This window comes from Talpa europaea (genome assembly GCF_964194135.1).
Source record: "Talpa europaea genome assembly, chromosome: 11".
NCBI lineage: Eukaryota > Metazoa > Chordata > Mammalia > Eulipotyphla > Talpidae > Talpa > Talpa europaea.
In genome coordinates, this window is record NC_140078.1 from 16,615,461 (window position 1) to 16,632,636 (window position 17,176).

The window sequence follows — 17,176 nt, forward strand, 5'->3', positions numbered from 1 at the left end:
CCTCCACTTTAATGATTTTAAAGTGTACAATTCAGTGGCATTAAGTGCATTCATAATAGTGTGCAACCATCACCACTCTTTCCAGAGCTTTTTCATCATTCCAAACAAAAACTGTGCTGTTTCAACAATAACTCTCCATTCCTTCCTCCCAGCCCCTGGTAACCTCAATCCTACTTTCTGTTTGTGAATTTACCTATTCTAGGTACCTTGCTGAAGTGGAATCATACAATATTTATCCTTTTTTTTTGTGTCTTGCTCATTTCTCTTGCACAATGTTTCAAGGTCTGCCCATGTAACACCATGTAGCAGAGCTTCATTCTTTTTTATGGCTGAATATTATTTCATTGTAGGCCTAATGTGTGTTTTGTTTATCCAGCTGTCCACTGAGAGCGCCTGGTTTGTTTTTTACTCTTCTGGCTGTTGTAAATAATGCTGCTGTGAAGATGGGCATCCAAGCATCTGCTCAAGTACCTATTTTCAGTTCTTTGGGGTAAATACCTAGAAGTGGAATTGCTGGGTTGTCTGGTAACTCTATGTCTAACGTTTAAAGAACCACCCCAAAATTTTCCATAGCAACTGCTCCATTTCACAAACCTACCACAATGCACTGTGTCCTTGACACTGGCTCTTTGAGGTGCATTAGGAAACCCTTCTTTGTTTGCTTGGCAAACTCCTGTGCATCCTTTAAAATCCACCTCAGATGTTACTTATTCAGAGAGCACTTCCCGAACACGCCCTACCTTCCTGCATAAAAGAAGTTATTGTGGCATGTATTGTGCATTGCTTTGATTTGTCACAGATTCTTAATTTTTTATGTCTCTGTATACGAACTTGGTGAGGTCAGAAGTCATGTGGGATTTGAACCTGAATCACCTGCATCAGGAAATGCTTGTAAACTGAACAGAAGTGAGGAACTTGCTCCCCCACACATCTCTGGGCCTTTGTCCACACAGAAAACCATTTTCAACCCCTCCCAGGCAGCCAGCTCTCCCCTGACAAAGTGCTCAGCCTGGCGTTTGGGATTCTGCAGGCTCTTGAGCCTCTTCTCTTGCTGTTTACTTGAGGTTCCAATCCCACAATGCTGCTGGCAGTTCTTTAAGTCACTGATTCAACACATGTCTTCTGAGCACCCACGATGTGCTAGGCCTGTTTCAGGTGCCAGAGATACAATATGTCTGCTTTCATAGTTGACACTCCACTGGGAAATGACAAGAATTGGACAAACTATGAAGTATTTGTCAGACAGGGCCAATAAGTGGAGCTGGGCAAGGGGAAGGAGAGGCATGGCAGGGGGTGGGCAGGAGAGAGCTGTCTGAGGAAGTGTCATTGAAGCCAAAACCTAGACGAAGCTCTGGAGTGAACATGAAGGGAAGAGCATTCCAGATGAAGGCACAGCATGTGCAAAGTCTCAGGAGCAGGAGTTAGAGTGCTTGGAGCAGCAGGGAGCCAGGGTGGCATGCAGGAAGCAAGAGGCAGGAAGTGGGAGGCAGAAAAGAGGAAGCAGGAAAGAGGAGGTTGTCAGGAAGCAGGTCCTGCAGGTAAGGAGCATGGGTCATGTTCCAAGAGGGGTGAAAACACTGGAGTGTTTTAAACTGGGGTGTTGTCCAATCTGAGTTCCATTTTTAAAAGAATCTCTCTTACAGTTGAGGCGCCAATAGTAGGTAGGGGTAAGGGTGGGAGCAGGAGGGAGTGGGTGTGACAGTCACCTAAGAGAGAAGTGACAGGGGTGATCCAGGGGACAAAGCCACTGACGGTGAAGGTGAGTTGAATCTGGGGGAGATATAGAAGGGAGTCAAGGATGACCTAGGCCTCCCTCACCTTGCCTCTATGCTTTTCCTTGGCTGATTCCTCTGCCTGGAATGCCCTTCCCTTTCCTTTGCTGGGGCAACTCCTTCTCCTACTGCCTCGCTTCTCAGTTAGCTCCCCCTTTCTCCTGAAAACCTTCCCTGGTTTCTCTCCTGCCACCCACTCTGCTCCACCAGGCTGGCTTAGGGGGCTGGTCTCTGTACCCCGCAGCACTCTAGTCTGCTCCTAGCCCAGCCCTGGTCAGACTGCTGCACATTGCCTGCTCCCACATCCACCCCCACCAGGGCCAAGAGCACAAAGGAGGATAAATTGTGTGTGGCACACGTTTCGTGCCCCAGGCCAAGCAAGGATGGCTCGTTGTGATGGTTGGTCAATGTAAAAGCATGAGAGAGATGAGCACTGCTCCCCGCTAAGCACAGCTCCTGGCTCCCTTATCTCTCCCATGGTAGACACACACACACACACACACACACACACATGCAGACGTGGCTCTGGACCTGAAGCTGTGTGGGTCCCTGAGACCCACGCATGCACATGGCGGCATGAAGAGTGAACCAGGACCCTGGAAGCTGACAGGAGAGTGACATCCTCCCAAGTGACCCGTGTCACCTGTTCCAGCCTTTCCATCACAACAGGTGACTGGAGAAAACACTTGGAGCTTTGCGAATAAGATGGAACCAGGGCAGTGAGAAGCTGAGCATCAGGGCAACTCTGCCACTCTCTAGCTGCGTCTGGTCATGTGCATGATCTTCCCTCCCCGAGTCCCGTTGCTTATCTGTAAAGCAGGGTGGGGGTCCCATCTCACTGCAGGGTCATGGGGAAAATCACATGCTAATAGCTGCACACGGTTTACGACAGGGCTTGGCATGTAGAAAAGCCTTAAGCAACGCTGGCTTTATTGTTAACGTCTGTCTTCCACCAAGGGCTTCCTTCTTCCTACTTAACAGCACAATTTGAGGGCTGGCTGTTTCAAATATTGTAACCTTTGCTTTTGCCCACTTCAAGATCTGAAATAGACTCATTGTGCTCTGAGGACATGCAGGGAACACGGTGGAGCTTTGGAATCAGTCCTCACACCTGCACAGAGCTAGTTCTGTCCCATCTTCAGATGACTCAAAAGCTCAGGGAGGCGAGACCTTGGTTGCCATGCACCGAGGAAGGGGAGCCCCGGGATTGGAGCGCAAGTGAGCCACCCACAGCCCACGGTTTCCCACCTCATGTGCTGCTGCCCTTGGGGCCTGTGACATGACCCCCAGGTGCCAGCGAGGGGAGTGAGCTCCTGTCAGGCATGGGAGAAAGCTATTCCTGACTGCGCACGCGCACCTGTGTGTATGTGTGTGAGCGTGAGTGTGTGTGTGAGGGTGTGTGGGGGGATATGTGTAAAGGACGCCGCAGGAGGAAAGGCCAGGCAAATGAATGAGCCATTTGCTCTTGAGGCAGACAATAGACTCTGGGGGTGATGGATGTTAAACACTAATGGCTTAAAACTGGATTATCCACAGCCTCTCCAACCTCGCCGTCCTCGCCCTCGTTTCTCTTTATGATAAAAAATACTCAAGAGAGGGCCTCCTCCTCTATTCTCCTAATGCCCTCTGACTTCCAGAAACAGGAGCCTCTGTGCCCCATGTCTTTGTCTATTTAGGTCACTACCAAAAGCTTAGAGGTAGAGGAAATGGGGGTGGGGGGAGAGAAAAGTAAGGAAAATAGAGAGCAACTGGGGTGAGGTGTTGACCTTGGAGATGAAGACGCTAACCTGGGACTCCTGTGTTTCCAGGGTGACAGTGAACAGATGCCACTCGAGCTCTGTGGGTGCCTAAGCAGAACACCAGGAGATCTGGCCAAGCTGAGCCTGGGTCATGGCCATCAGCCCGGCCTGGGACTTCCACATGGGTTCCCGAAATCCCCTGCATCTGCCTGTCAGGCCTGGCTGGGCAAAGGGACAAAGGCTTAAATCGCTGAGAGCATCCTCTCTGGAAGGGAGGAGGGAGACCTCACCTCAAGACTGGTGGCAAGTGTGTGGGCACTGAGGTCTCGAGACCTGAGGGACGGAACTTCAGCTGCCTGACCCACTCGCGGAGGCACTGCGACACCTGTGCACACGTGTGCTCATGGAGAGGATACAGAGCAGCAGGTGGAAGCATCTGGAACATCATAGGTGCCCCTGCCTTCTTCCTTCTTGTAATGAATCAGGTGCAGGGAGAGACCTGTGGTGCATCCAAGCAGGGACGATGTGACTAATCACAAGGACAGAAGGCGTCGGGGCACTCGTGAAGCACTGGCTGAATTAAGGACTGTTACCCACAACTTCTTGTTTCATCCTCTCAAGAGTCTGATAACAGCCAGATACTGTTATCCCCATTTAATGGATGAACAAAGTGAGGCTGAAGTTGGAGGCATGTCTAAGGTCTCTCTACCAGTGAGGGGAACCCAACCAGCACAGCAGCCCTCTCCTGCAGTGGAGAGTGCCCCCCGAGTGGAAAGCTTCTGTGCCCATCTTCAGCACGGGCAGATCCACAGCTTCATGCCTAAGGAGAGGTGAGGGAGTGAGCGGGGACTCTGCGGCCAGGTAAACCTGGGTTTGGATCCTAGCTTAAGGACTTACTTGCTGTGTGTCTTTGGCCATGTTTCTCAGCTCTCAAGCCTCTTTTTCCTCAGCTGCAGCATGGGGTTAGGTGCACTACCTGGCCAGGTATGAGGATGCAACCTGACAATTTGGCTAATTGCCTGAAACAGCACAGGTGCCCACAAAATGGGCCTCCCCGGCCAGAATCTGGAACGTCTGCCTTCCACCAGACACCTCTCGCCTGCTGTCGATGGAGAAAAGCATATTCTTTTCCAAACTCAGAGACCCCCGTGTGTTCTGGACGGGACCCGTGGCCACGCCGAGCGCAGTCTGCAGGCTGCTATTGGCATCAGCGGCCAGAATAAATGAACCGGGTCTTCCCCCCCACCTGGAGTCCCAGCAAAGGCACATTGCAGCCCAGATTTTGAGGGGATTTCATGATCCTTACTGTGTAGCCTCCAGAGAAAAGTAAACCGCTGCTCTTGGCTGCCGGGGAAGGGCTGTGCTTCTGCCAGGGCGGCTTGTGCCTGGCTCAGGCATGTACCACAGACTGTTGGCGGCAGGCGCGTGGAAGCAGAGACATTTCCGCACACGCAGGCACCCGCCACACACGGAGTCACAGCTCGGGCAGGGCACGCAGCCCCTGCAGGCCTCCCCTGCTGCTCCCCCGTAGTCTCTTCCCTGTCAAGGGCTTCTGTCTCGGGGATCTGGAGGAGTTCTGAGCCTGACTGTCTTTTCTCTCTCTCGGTTTCCTTATCTCTCTCCTCACTGTTTCTGCCCGTCTCTCTGGGCACCCTCCTCTCTGGGCACCCATCTATCTGGCCACCCTCCTCTCTGCCACGCGCTCTCTGGGTCTCTGGTTGTGGGACTCTTCCTCCCTTGCTTCCCTGACGCGGTCCCTTTCTGTGTCTGATTCTCTCTGAATCTCTCTCTCCCCATCTGTCTTAATATTTGTCTGGCGCGCGCTGTCTCCATGTTTGTCTGATTGTCTCTGTCTCTCTCTGTGCTCATCTGTCTCTGTGTTTCTGCCTGTCTCTGACTCTTTCTGTGCCTCCCCATCTTTCCCTAACTCTGCCTCTGTCCCTCCCTACCTGTCTTATTTTTTCCTCTGTGACACTCTCCTGGAAATGCATCAAAGACTGAAGTGGCCGGATTTCAAGTGACAAACAGCACTACACCCAGAACCGCCCCTCCCTCCTGCCTGCTGCCTTCCTCCTCCACACCCCTGTCACCAAGAGAACCCTATTGTGTGGGGCCGGGAGTTGGAGTTGAAGGGCCCGGGGGCCTGTGCCTGCACTGCTCTGAGCTCCTTCCCCATTGGCTAGAAGCAGCCTGTGCGCAGCAAGAGCTGAGCAAAAGGGGGAGGCTCTAGTCCATAAAAGGGGGGCAAGACACCAGAACTGGCATTCTAAGGGGGCTTTGGTGGTGCGCACAGCTGCCTCTTTGGCCTCTCCTTCCCAGCAGGAGGCCCCTGAGTTCTGGACTGGTGCCTGCCACCGTGCCCCAGCCTGCTGGCCAGAAGCTGCCCAGGGACAAAGGAGCACACAGGTAACACCCAGAGGGGCTCCAGCACCCCTTTTTTGGTTTTATTTGCTTTTCCTGGTCCTCTGGATCTGAAAGTGGCAAGAGCTTGGGCTGGAGGATTTCAGGTTTGGGTCTGATTATCTGGCAGATGGAGTTCCAGTGCGGAGGCCAGTTTACAAAAGCCAGAGCAGGGTGAGAGAGAGATTGCTCTCTGGAGTTTCCCTCTCTGTCCAGCCCTGCTTTTAACAGGTGGGTGGCTCTGTCCCAAGAGGATCACCCCTCAGTTTAACTCCCAGGTCTTCTTCCCCTTGCACTCTGCAACACAGCAGTGTCCCGGGGGAGAACAGGCTGTCCTGGGTGGAGAAGACAGAGATTTAGATAATCAGGGCGATTTTAAAGGTCAGTGGTGCTCACTGGACTTAGAGAACAAGAACTTGGGGATGGTGTTGAGATTCAGGGCTCTGGCATTTACCACGTATCATGTACATCCATGTAGAGCCAAGTTCAGCCTTTCTTTTCTTTTTGGATCATGTTTAATTGCTGACAGGGTGCTGGTTCGAGTGGCTCTTTTTGGTATAATTTTACACAGAAGTGAAGTTTGGGGTTGTTTTGTTGGGAGGAATGGGGAAAGAGCAACTACCTAGCAGGAGACCCAGGCTTTGCAGGATTTGCCCTGTCAATTTTAGTTTGAAAGGACTTGTTGCTTTTATGTAAATTAGAGCAGAGCATTCAGTTAGGCTGGGAGGAAGCTCGGATGCGAACGCCACTTTCTCACTGGTGAGGATGCCCACACTTAAAGGACATAGGATAGAATCCCAAAGTTTGATTCTAGCAAAAAGGCTGGTGAACTGCAGAAAGAAAAAAAAAAAAAAGGTTGCTGGTAACTCCAAGGTTGAATTGTAAATTCTGTGACCTCGTCCTTTTTCCTGAATATCTTTTATCTAGAATTTCTCCAAGCTTTACAAACATTCCTTAATTAAACCTCCAAGCTTCCCAGGGGAAGCAAGCTCTTCAGGTTATTGGATCTGATTTCCATTCCCCTCCCACAGACCGAAAGTCTTCATTACCATCTTTCTTCCGAGGGTTGGGAAAATACACAAGGCTTGTCTATCTAATTTGACAGGCATTTCAGTCAAGATCTATTGCAAAACATTTCAGGATGTCAGTCCTCTGCTCTTCATTTTCTGCCCCCCATCTCTTTTCCCTGCTTTTCCCCCACCCCCCCAACCTTGCCTTTTGTTCTATTTTTGCAGGTCATTTATCTCCAGGCTTTGAGATCTGCGCGGGGGAGCTGTTGCAGCAACCCAAGCGGGGTAAGTTCTGCTGCTTGGGGGAGGTTTGCGTTGGCCCAGGAATCTTAAGCCCACTTCTGGGCCCCAGAAGTGTGATGAGGGGCTGAGTCTCCATGGGCCGCTGGGAAGGGGGCTGTTGAGGGGGGTCTTATAGCTCTGTGGGGAAAGGACAGGCTCTAGGGCTTTAAGAAATTTGCAATCACCTTAAAGCACATGGAAAGAGATTAGGATCTTGAAGTAACTCCTCAGGACCCTAATATCCCATATATCATCTAAATGTGTGTTTCACAACACTGGAGACAGTACTGGGCTCAAATCCTAGCCCCCACTACCGCTCATTTGCTGTGTGATTTCAGGTAGCAGCCCTCCCTGAGTGTTCATTTCCTGACCTGTGCAGTGAGGGTAATAGTGATGTCTACCTCCTAAGGTTATTGTGAGCCTCCTTGGGATACTGTGTTATGCCTGTAGGTGCTCAATCAATGTTAGGGTGCCTGTTTAGGTTTTCCCTGTCCGAAAGTAGTTGGGTCCCCCTCAGTCCCCTAGCCATTTATATCCTTGATCATCCCACCCCATCCTGCTGTTATGTTCAGGAAAAGGGTCTCAGGGTTGCTTCTGTTGGTAGGGTTGGGACTTCCCTTCCCTGTCTACCCCATTCTCTCCACACCAAGAGGAGATTTTATTCCTTCATGAAGTCCCCTCTTGATGGAGCCGCCTTAACTCCCCCTCCCACTGCCCCCCTCCTCAGGTCATTCTCACACGGTTGTTGTATTTATTAGACATCTTCCATCACTCTAAGAGGGATCGATCCTTGGTGGTTTGATTTCAATGCATATCTGAGAAAGTGCCCTTGGCTGGCTGATTTCTCTCCCCATTTTGTTCATCTTGGCCCGTAAATGTTGGTTCATATCAGTGGATCTGACAGGAGGCTAAAAGGATTTCACTGAGACAGAGCTGGTCACTGGGGCAGGCAGGCAGCTGCCATAGCCCCTGGGGAAGCCCAGGACCGGGCTCCTGAGGTGGAACTGTCCCCCAGTCCTCTGAAGTTGGCCGAAAGGAATCCCTCCCTGTCTGGGTTCAGATGGCTGCTGCGGGCAGGAATATCAATGGTCCAGGCCCCCCAAGTACATCGAGGGTTCAGGAGACTTCTCCCTCCCTGACACCACCCAGCTCTCCTGATGGCCAGAGGGTCAGCTGCAGGTATATTCAGCAGGGGAGATTTGCCTGCTCTCACTTGGCCCCTTGACTTGTTATGGGCAATTCAGTTTAACCTGACAAGGGCTTATTGAGCAGTTCCTGTGTGCGCCCCTGGCCTCTGATCACAAAGAACAGGGTCAGATTCCCGCAGGGCAGAGATTCTGTGTTTGTGATTCACACAGTGGCTCAGCCTCCTGACTCAAAGTCCACCTATCTCCCGCCTTCTCTCTCTCACCCTGCTCCTCCCCTGCCTCCCTGCCTGCTTCTTCTTCCTGATACTTTCTTCCTTTCCTGCCTAGTAATCTCTCCCCACATTTATTTCTAGTCTTTATTTCTTTTCCCACAGGAACCATCATCTCTGCCTCTGCTTCTCTGGGTGCCTTTCTCTGTGGTGCAAGTCTCATGCGCCTGCTAACCTCTCTCCTCCACGCCCCTGCCCCCAGCTCACTCTCTGCGTCTTCATTCCATATTTCTGACCCTGCCTCCCTTTCCTTTCTCCCATCCCTTGACCTCATCCTCCAGCCACAAAGGACGGGGTTTCCATAGGAGTCCTGCTCTCTGAAGTCCTTGTTTCAGAACTGCTGTAACCATCCCGGGCCGACTTTCACTCTGACCTCTGCACAGGAAAGGCCCAGAGAAGTGCTTGAGTCTCACCCCTGTGCTGGGCTCCCTGCTGGGCTCACTTTCCAATCAGAACCCAAGCCCTCCCTGTGATTGGTCATTCTTTGCTCATGACCCAAAGGCCTAACAGCTTTCAGGGGCTCTGTTTGCCAGCCTGCTGGGGACCCACACGGATGTGGGGTGTGAGACTCCTGAGATAATTTTATCCTCAGGAATGTGAAGGTTTGGGGGAGGATCCCATGGACATTTAATAGCTGCCTAGTGCCCAGGGGTGGTCTGTGGAGTGGAGCGGGACTTGAAATCTGCTTTGCTCTTCCTGGCCTCCTGGATCGACCTGAGTCTCTCTTCCCAAGTAGAAAATGGGGCTAAGGGTGCTCAGGCTGGGGATTCTCCTGAGGGTGCAAACACACTCACTGAGATGAAATGCGTAGCCCTGAGCCTCGTCCCAACAGCTGTGCCCTGAACTGGGTGTGCAGGGACCCTGGAAATGCCAGGAGAAGCACCCGGAGGATTCGAACCCTGCCATGCAGCTGCTAGGGCTTCGGGGGTGTTTTATTGCTAGGCCCCCACCCTTCCCCGCTGAGCCTGCCCCGCAGAGCCTTGGGAGGTGCTGTGAGGGTGATCGCGCTGCGTGATGGTGGAGGGTCCTGGACAGGACCGTCTCCCGCGGAGTGGCAGCTGGGTGTGGGAGGCCCCAGGCCTGTCTCCATTTCCCTCCTGACTCATGATGTGACCTTAAACAAGTGACTTCATTTCTACCTTTTCGCATTTCCTCTTCTATCAAATAGGGCTAATCACATGCGATAAAGTGCTGGGAGAGATAATTGCCATGTTAAATCAAACCATTATTATTCTATGCTGGCTTTTTAAGTGAAAATGCTCGCTGCTGCTTGGAGCCCCCTCAGACTCCAACAGATTTATCACCAGAGGTAGTTGAGTCCCTTCTCTTTTAGGGAACTCTGGGTCCTGCTGAGAAAAGGGCCATTATGTCCTGGCCCTTTAAGTGAGGGTCTCAGGTGGGGGCCTTCTGGGACCCCCGTGGGGAGGTGATGCCTCTGTTCACAGGCTTGGAGATTTACCCAAGAAAATTAGCTTCAAAACTGTTAGGATAACTAGAATCATAAAATGCTTGTAAATATTTTGTTGTTGTTGTTCTTTATAAAATGCTTATTATACCTTGAGTGAAGGCCGGGTCAGCACACTTATTCTGTAAATGATGGGACAGTAAAATTTTCTGGTTTGGGGGCCACACAGCTCCTGGGCGGGTGCTGCCCTGGCAGGCTTCTCCATGGCCACTGGGGCATGTACAGAGAAGAGACTTAGCCTAAGGAATCAGATCATGTGATTCAGAGCTGGCAGGTCCAAAATTTCTTTCCCATCAGGGGTCAGGGGCATCACCCCTGCTCCCCCAGCAGCCCAGGCTTCCCTCATGGGCTGTGGCAAAACTCCTCAGTTAACAGCTGAGAAAATGCTTCAGGAACTTGCAAGCAGAAGGGTTTTCTTGGCCATGCAAGCCTCTCCCCGCCCCCCACAATATACACTGGGATGTGTTGCTCACCAAGTGGGCTCAAGTTCTGCTTCTCATACCAGTGAAGGGTTCAGTTCTTTTTCTCCTGAGCTCCTCCCAAGTCTGAGATGACAGTGGGCAGAGACAGTCTTAGCTACGTGACTTCCAAGCAAATCCTCGGAGCAAAGGTGGAAGCCCCCCGAGGCCCACCTGACATTGCACAGTTATTACCCATGAGGGAAGGAAACAGGATCACTTAGGAAAATCTCGGAGCTGAATTGTTGTCATCAGTCACCTTTTACCCTGAGAGGTCTGAAGCCTGACATTCCCATTGATAAGCCAAGTGAGCTTGGGCCAGCAACGTCCCTTCGCCCAGCTCAGTCTTCCCTCTGTACAACAGGTGTGAGAACACTCACCTCTGGGTTGCCTTAAGGATTAGAAGAATTTGCATGAAGTGGTCACGTACAGCTTGGCTCTGAGTTGCTCTTGAGAAGTGGTGGCCCCTGTTGGTTGCTATGATCATGAGTGAGGACCGTGAGGCCTGGTCAATTCACTTTGAGTTTCCCCTGGGTGCTAGGATTTTATTCTCATTCCTTTCACCCTCTTCTTTTCCCATCTCCGAAATGAGGTTGGAATGGGACCTTCATACTCTACATTTAATGCACCTACTATGTGTCAGGCACCACACCAGGTACTTTCTCCATGATCTTTTATTTAATTCCTACATAGTTATCAGCCCCGTGTTATAGCGGTGAAAACTGAGGCCCGGCAGAGTTAAGTCATTTTCCCAAACTGGTGATAGGTGGTGGGATGGGATTTAAATCCACAATACAAAGCATTTGGTGATCCTGCTTCTGGGTGAGAGGAATTAGAGGTCTCTCCTTTGTCACCAACAGTATCCCTCCCACCCCATGCTGTTTTTGTTTGTTTGAGTGAGTGGTTTAGGGGTGTGTGTCTATCCAGAGCTCAGCTGGGGGGACCTGAGGGAAGATGCCAGGTGGGGACAGAGACGTCTGGCCACATGTACCCTCCCTGTGACTGATGTCACCTTGGAAAGTAGACCTGATCCAGGCCTTGTGATCTTTTAAGGCAAGTTGGAAATTGAGGTTTTTTTGAATGTAAAAGTCTTTCAATTTAAAAACTGGCATAAACAGTTTTTAAAATCCCTGTGCAAGTTAAAACATTTTATGCCCATTTGCTGAGTTTGTCCTGCAGGCAGTCACTTTGCAACCTTTGGATGTTTGCCAAGCGCTGGGTGGCGGGTGGGGGGGCGCTGGGGGGCTGGAGAAAGAGAGAGTGAGAGAGAGTGTGCAAGAGGCCTCAGCCCCGCCTGACCCCACCCACAACACTCCCTGAACCCCTGGTTGTTTCAGAAGAGCCTCCCTGCTTGGGGGTCCTCTGCTCTGCCAAACCCCATCACCGTCCCTCTCTCCATCTTCCTTGGGGGATGGGGGAGGAACAGGAAAAGCACACAGTTCCCTCCCCTCTTCCTACTTTCATTAACACTTGCTGAATTCCCTTTAGCAGGTGTTGGTTTTAACAACCCTTTGAGGACCCTGAGTTTTCTCTGGGGCACAAAATTGCGGTGCAGAACAATTCTAACGGGGCTTCCAGCCGGCTGAGGGCTTGCCTGTTTATTCACTCAATAAATTTCTGGAGCCCTTGCTCTCACTGAGGCCTTTATTAGGCACTAAGGACACTACTCATTCACTCATTCATTCATTCATTCATTCATCAATCATACAAACTCCCTTAGTCATCCCATTACATTAGAAGGAAATACAGACTCTTGATCTTGGCCTTTGAGGGCTGACTCTATCTGGCCATTGCCTACCTCTGCTTTTTCTACACTAGTCTCATCCTGAATACCCCCTCATCTCCCCTGGTCTCCTTGTAATTCTCAAACACGCCACACTTTCTCACCCCTTCTCACTTGCAAAGTTCTTCTGATAGGAGACTCAAAAAGTAAGAGGCAATAGAGCTAGAGCTAGATAGTTGTGGGAGCGCAGAGAAACCTAATCCAGAGGGACTTTCTGGAAGAGGCAACTGAGGCTGCCTTTTGAAGAATAAATACTGTTAGTTAGGGAGATGGGAGTAGATAGATGGAATGAGAAAGGCAACCCAGGCAGAGCAAGCTCCCCGAGCAGACACTTGGAAGATGGGGTGCATAGAACCTTCATTTTGGAATTGCAGGTGGTTGGTCAGGTCTAGGTTGCATCCATTCTTGTGCTGCGCAATTGCTGGGATGCCTTGGACAGTCCCTGTTTCCTTGCTGTGCCCCCATTCCTGCATCTATAGAATGGAAATCATGTTGGAGTCAGCCTCATGGGGCCCCTAACAGCACAACACAAATGGGGCTCGACATGGCATGGCACAGAGCACGGCCGTCCTCCACAGCAAAGCCCCAGCGCACCGGCAAAGGCAGTGGGAGCTGGGGTGCAGGGCGGGGAGCAGCCAGGCCAGCAGCTGTGCTGGGGGTTCTCAGAGGCAAGGTCAGAGGCTGCTCTGGCCCCTGGAGCGGGGAGCTAGACTGAAGGGGGTTGGGCAGACATGGTGGTTAAGGAGGTGGGCTCCCGAGCGAGGGCAGTTGACCCCTTACTAGCTCTGCAAAGCTGGCAGGTGTCTAAGCTCAGTTTCCTCATTTACAAACTGGGTGTGACGGAGGGCCCTCCTCCCAAGAGAACTGCCAGAACATCATGAGTTCTTAACCACCACCAGATCAGCTAGAAAGGAGTAGCAGGCATAATAAGTGACTGGATGGCAGGACAGGATGCTGATGCTATGGGGATCTCCAATTGGGTCTCCTACCTTAGCAGCCAGGCTGGCGGGAAGCTCCCTCGCCAGGACTGAGACTGCTTTAGTGTTTCGGATTCAGCTACCTAGCGCGTCTTGAGGACGACCTATGTGCGGGTGGGGGTTGTCGGTGCCAGGTCGCAGCAGGGACTGTGACACTCAGGGTCTGTGCCCTGAAGGAGCTAGTGGGGCTGCCAATAACAAACATCAACACGCTTCAAATGAACAGGACAGCCTGAGGTGGTGACCCAAACAAAGCGGGGAGATATGAGAGAAACCAGGAAACTGTGTTAAATATGGGGGTCAGCAAATACCTGGCTGGAGATGTGGGGTTTAATTCACTTACAAGAAGTTGCAAAGCTGGGTGAAAATCTGAGATCAGAGAACTGCAGAGGGAGGAACAGAAAGTGCAAAGGCCCTGAGGTAGGAGCAAGCTTGGTGTACATGAGGAACACAGAGTATTACAAAGAAGTGAAGACACAACTCCTGCCTTCATGACACTAAAGTATAAAGACTCACGCAGCTCATTACCATATAATGGAATATTTTGTGGAGGAGACACAAGTTTCTAGGGGAATACAGAGGAAGGGATCTCTTCCAGCCTAGGCCAGGGAGAGCTGCCTGGAGGAAGTAATATCCAATCTAGGACCTACATGACACGTGACAGAAAGGGAGAAAGTTTTCCAGAGAGCATAGCATGTGCATAGGCCCAGAGGTGGGACAGGGCCTGATAGATTCTTCGGGGAAATTGAATTGCAAGTGGCTGGATGTAGTTAAAACCCATAACTGGAATGTTGGGGTATAAGGATGGAATCAATGGCATCCCCATAACTTAGGAGATGGGTTTAGTCACAGAATTGATCTGCTGAGGACATTTCACTTTAGGCAGGAGGACCAGATTGAGAGCTGAGGCAGGGAGAACACACGGAGCCGGGGAAGGTGGGGCTACGCTCAGGGCAGGCAAAAGCATTGAAGTGGAAAAGACAAATTCCAGAGACCTCACAGAGCAGAAAGGACTGCCTGGGGGGTTGTCTGGGGAGCAGGAGACAAAAGCAGGTGATGAGCTCAGAGAATTCAGAAAAGCAGATCAGCAAGGTCTTCTGGCTTGGTGGGTGGGCAAAGTGGCTTCTGAAGTTTAACAGACCCCGGTCTTGGCTTGTCCATTGCCTGGCTCGTGAGCAATCCCCACTCTGGCCTCGACTTCCCTCCTTGTTCACAAGCACTTATGAATTCCCTACCCTGACCCTTGGCCTTGGCATCCACTGCGCCTCTCTGGGTCTCTGTTTTCTCCACAGCAGAATGGGAATGAGGATGGTCAGCTTTGTGGGGCTTCAGGCAGGAGCTGATGAAATGACTTTGCAGGTGTGGGATGCCTGTGCAGAGCAGGCCGCCACTGACGTCATCCTCTCCTCTTTCTCCCTCTGCAGAAGGAAGAGCTGAGACAAGATGGCGTGGCAGGGGCTGGTGCTGGCTGCTTGCCTCCTGGTGCTCCCCTCCACCGCAGCAGACTGCCTGTCCCGGTGCTCCTGGTGTGCGGTGAAGACCCAGGATGTGTCCAAACGCATCGACCCCCTGGTAGGCTTCAGTCAAGGCTTCTTGATGCCCAGCCCCAGGGTCTGCGTGCAGAGCCCAGACAGGGGAGGACACAGGCCTGGCAGCTGTGAACTGCAGCCTCATCCCACCTGGGCTTGACAGGTCCTGCCCACGGCCAGCCTGGACGCTGGGGTGCTGCTGTCCATCTCCGTCTCCACCCCAGACGTCCATCCTGGGCTTGCTCTGGGCTGGGCTGGGGATTAAGTCTGTCAGGGAGCCTGTTCTAGGCAGCAGGGAGTGTCATTCAAGAGCACATGGTGACTTTGGGTATCGACAGCCCTGGGGTAACTTTTCACCACCAAGATGATGGGGACCTCCAAATCTAGTCACTCCCATTGAAGGAGTTCTTTCTACTATCCTAAATACCAGGATCTGGTGGGCAGAATCCAAAGCTGTGGCCCTTTTCCTGGGACTGGGCATCTCTTGGCCAGTCCTTACTGGATTTACTCTGAGCTGGGCCCCTGTGCGCTCTCCTGTGACAAGGAGAATGGTGGTCAGAGGGAGTGGTGGTCAGAGCACAGGTTTCTTTCTTGCCACTTAATTCCGTGATTCTGGAAGCCCCTCTCTCAGCCTCAGTTTTTTCATTTGCAAGACGGTGGTGATTCCAGGAGGTAATGATGAAAAGGGCTGAATACATGATTCTGGCCATGCTGCTGAGATGCACACAGCCTACCAGGTGCTGCCAGGCACTGGGGCTGGGCATCGTCCTGTGCTGTGATCATTGTCATCAACTCATTGTCCTCATCGCCATGTCTGAATTCTCCCAATACTCCCATGAAGTAGATACTGTGGGCCCAGGTTTGATAAGCTCTCACATGTCCCCTCACATGTGCTCCTTCCACCCATCTTTATTGCTCTCGTCCCTCTCTAGAAAGCCTTGTGGCTTGCTTCACCACTAGGAGAGGCTGCGAGAACCAGCTACTTCCTCTGGGCTCAGAGTAGAAGAGAAGGGTGAGCAGAGCAGAGCACTATGGGAAGAGCTTCCTTTCCATGTTGGCAGTGCCACCGATGGCCACGCGTCCTTGGGAAAGCTGTTTCACATCTCCAAGCCTGTTTCTTCATCTTCCACCCTGGCATAAAGTCACTTACATTTATGCACCACTGGGGCCATTAAAGTGCAGCCTGGTGTTGAGTAATGGAAGCAGCTTTTGATTCTCCCAGACATCAGGCAGGAGCAGGAGAGTGATGTGGTTTGACAGCTTAATGGGGGTGACATTATCCCGTGGTCTTTTTGCATCTTTTGCAGATTTGCTCCCTGGAATGCCAGGCTGACCTGCTGTCCTCTGAAGAGTGGGCATTATGCCAGGGCCTTCTGGTTTTGCTTAATCCCTTCACCCCCGGGCTAAGTGGCATGGAAGACTTGGAGAGCGATGCAACTTTGGAAGAGCCCTACAGTGAGCTGGTCAAGCAAGCTGAACCCGTTCTGAAGGAGCTGGAGAAAAACAGACACCTCCTCAGCACCCCAGCAGAGGAGAAGGCTCAGGGCAGGAGCCTGGCAGAGAAGCTCAGCGGTCTCTCTAGCAAGCTGGGGGAGGGAGCAGAGTCTGAGCTGATGGAGGGCACCCAGCCAAATGATGGTGCCATAGAGGCTGGAGCACCAGCTTCTAATGAGGAGGACCCCCAGGAGCAGGTCAAACGCTATGGGGGCTTCTTGCGCAAATACCCCAAGAGGCGTTCAGAGGTGGCTGGGGAGGGTGACCAGGAGGAGGAGGGCCATGAGGACCTGTACAAACGCTATGGGGGTTTCCTGCGGCGCATCCGTCCCAAGCTCAAATGGAACCTAAAAAAGCGTTATGGTCGTTTTCTCCGGCGCCAGTTTAAGGAGGTAACCCGGTCTCAGGAAGACCCCAATGATTACTCCACAGATCTTTCTGATGAGTAAACATCTCTACATCATGGTTGAGCCAGGAGCTCCCCCCTGACACCCTTCCAGATTGGTGTGCACTCGTCACCCTTCCCTATGTGCCCTGTCCCCACATTCATTTAACGTTGTCTCTACCACATCCAGACCTAGCCTGCCTGCCTTCTGCTAGGAGTGCAGTGTTTGTCGAGGGTCAGTGGGAGGGAAGGATGGAGCTTCTCTTAGTAGGCTTAGTGCTTGACTCAGACCCTAGACCTCCACACTACTGCCCACAACAGCTTTGGATATTAGCCCCTCCACCCCGTTCTTGTGACTACCCAATTCCAGGAATCCAGACTGGCTTCTGGACCTGACTTTTTCCTAATCCTTTTAGATCTATGATCTCCAAACTTTGCTGATCACATGGCCCTCTCATATAGATA

The 17,176-nt window shown here is 51.8% G+C and overlaps 1 protein-coding gene across 1 annotated transcript; it reads left to right on the forward strand.

Annotated features, from left to right (window-relative positions):
- Positions 1-14,746: 14,746 nt before the first annotated feature.
- Positions 14,747-16,775, forward strand: PDYN (prodynorphin; the record flags this gene model as incomplete). The annotated part of the gene is made up of 2 exons (XM_084246636.1): positions 14,747-14,875; positions 16,140-16,775. The coding sequence occupies 2 exons, from the start codon at positions 14,747-14,749 to the stop codon at positions 16,773-16,775; spliced, it is 765 nt and encodes a 254-aa protein (XP_084102762.1).
- Between the last annotated feature and the right edge of the window lie 401 nt (positions 16,776-17,176).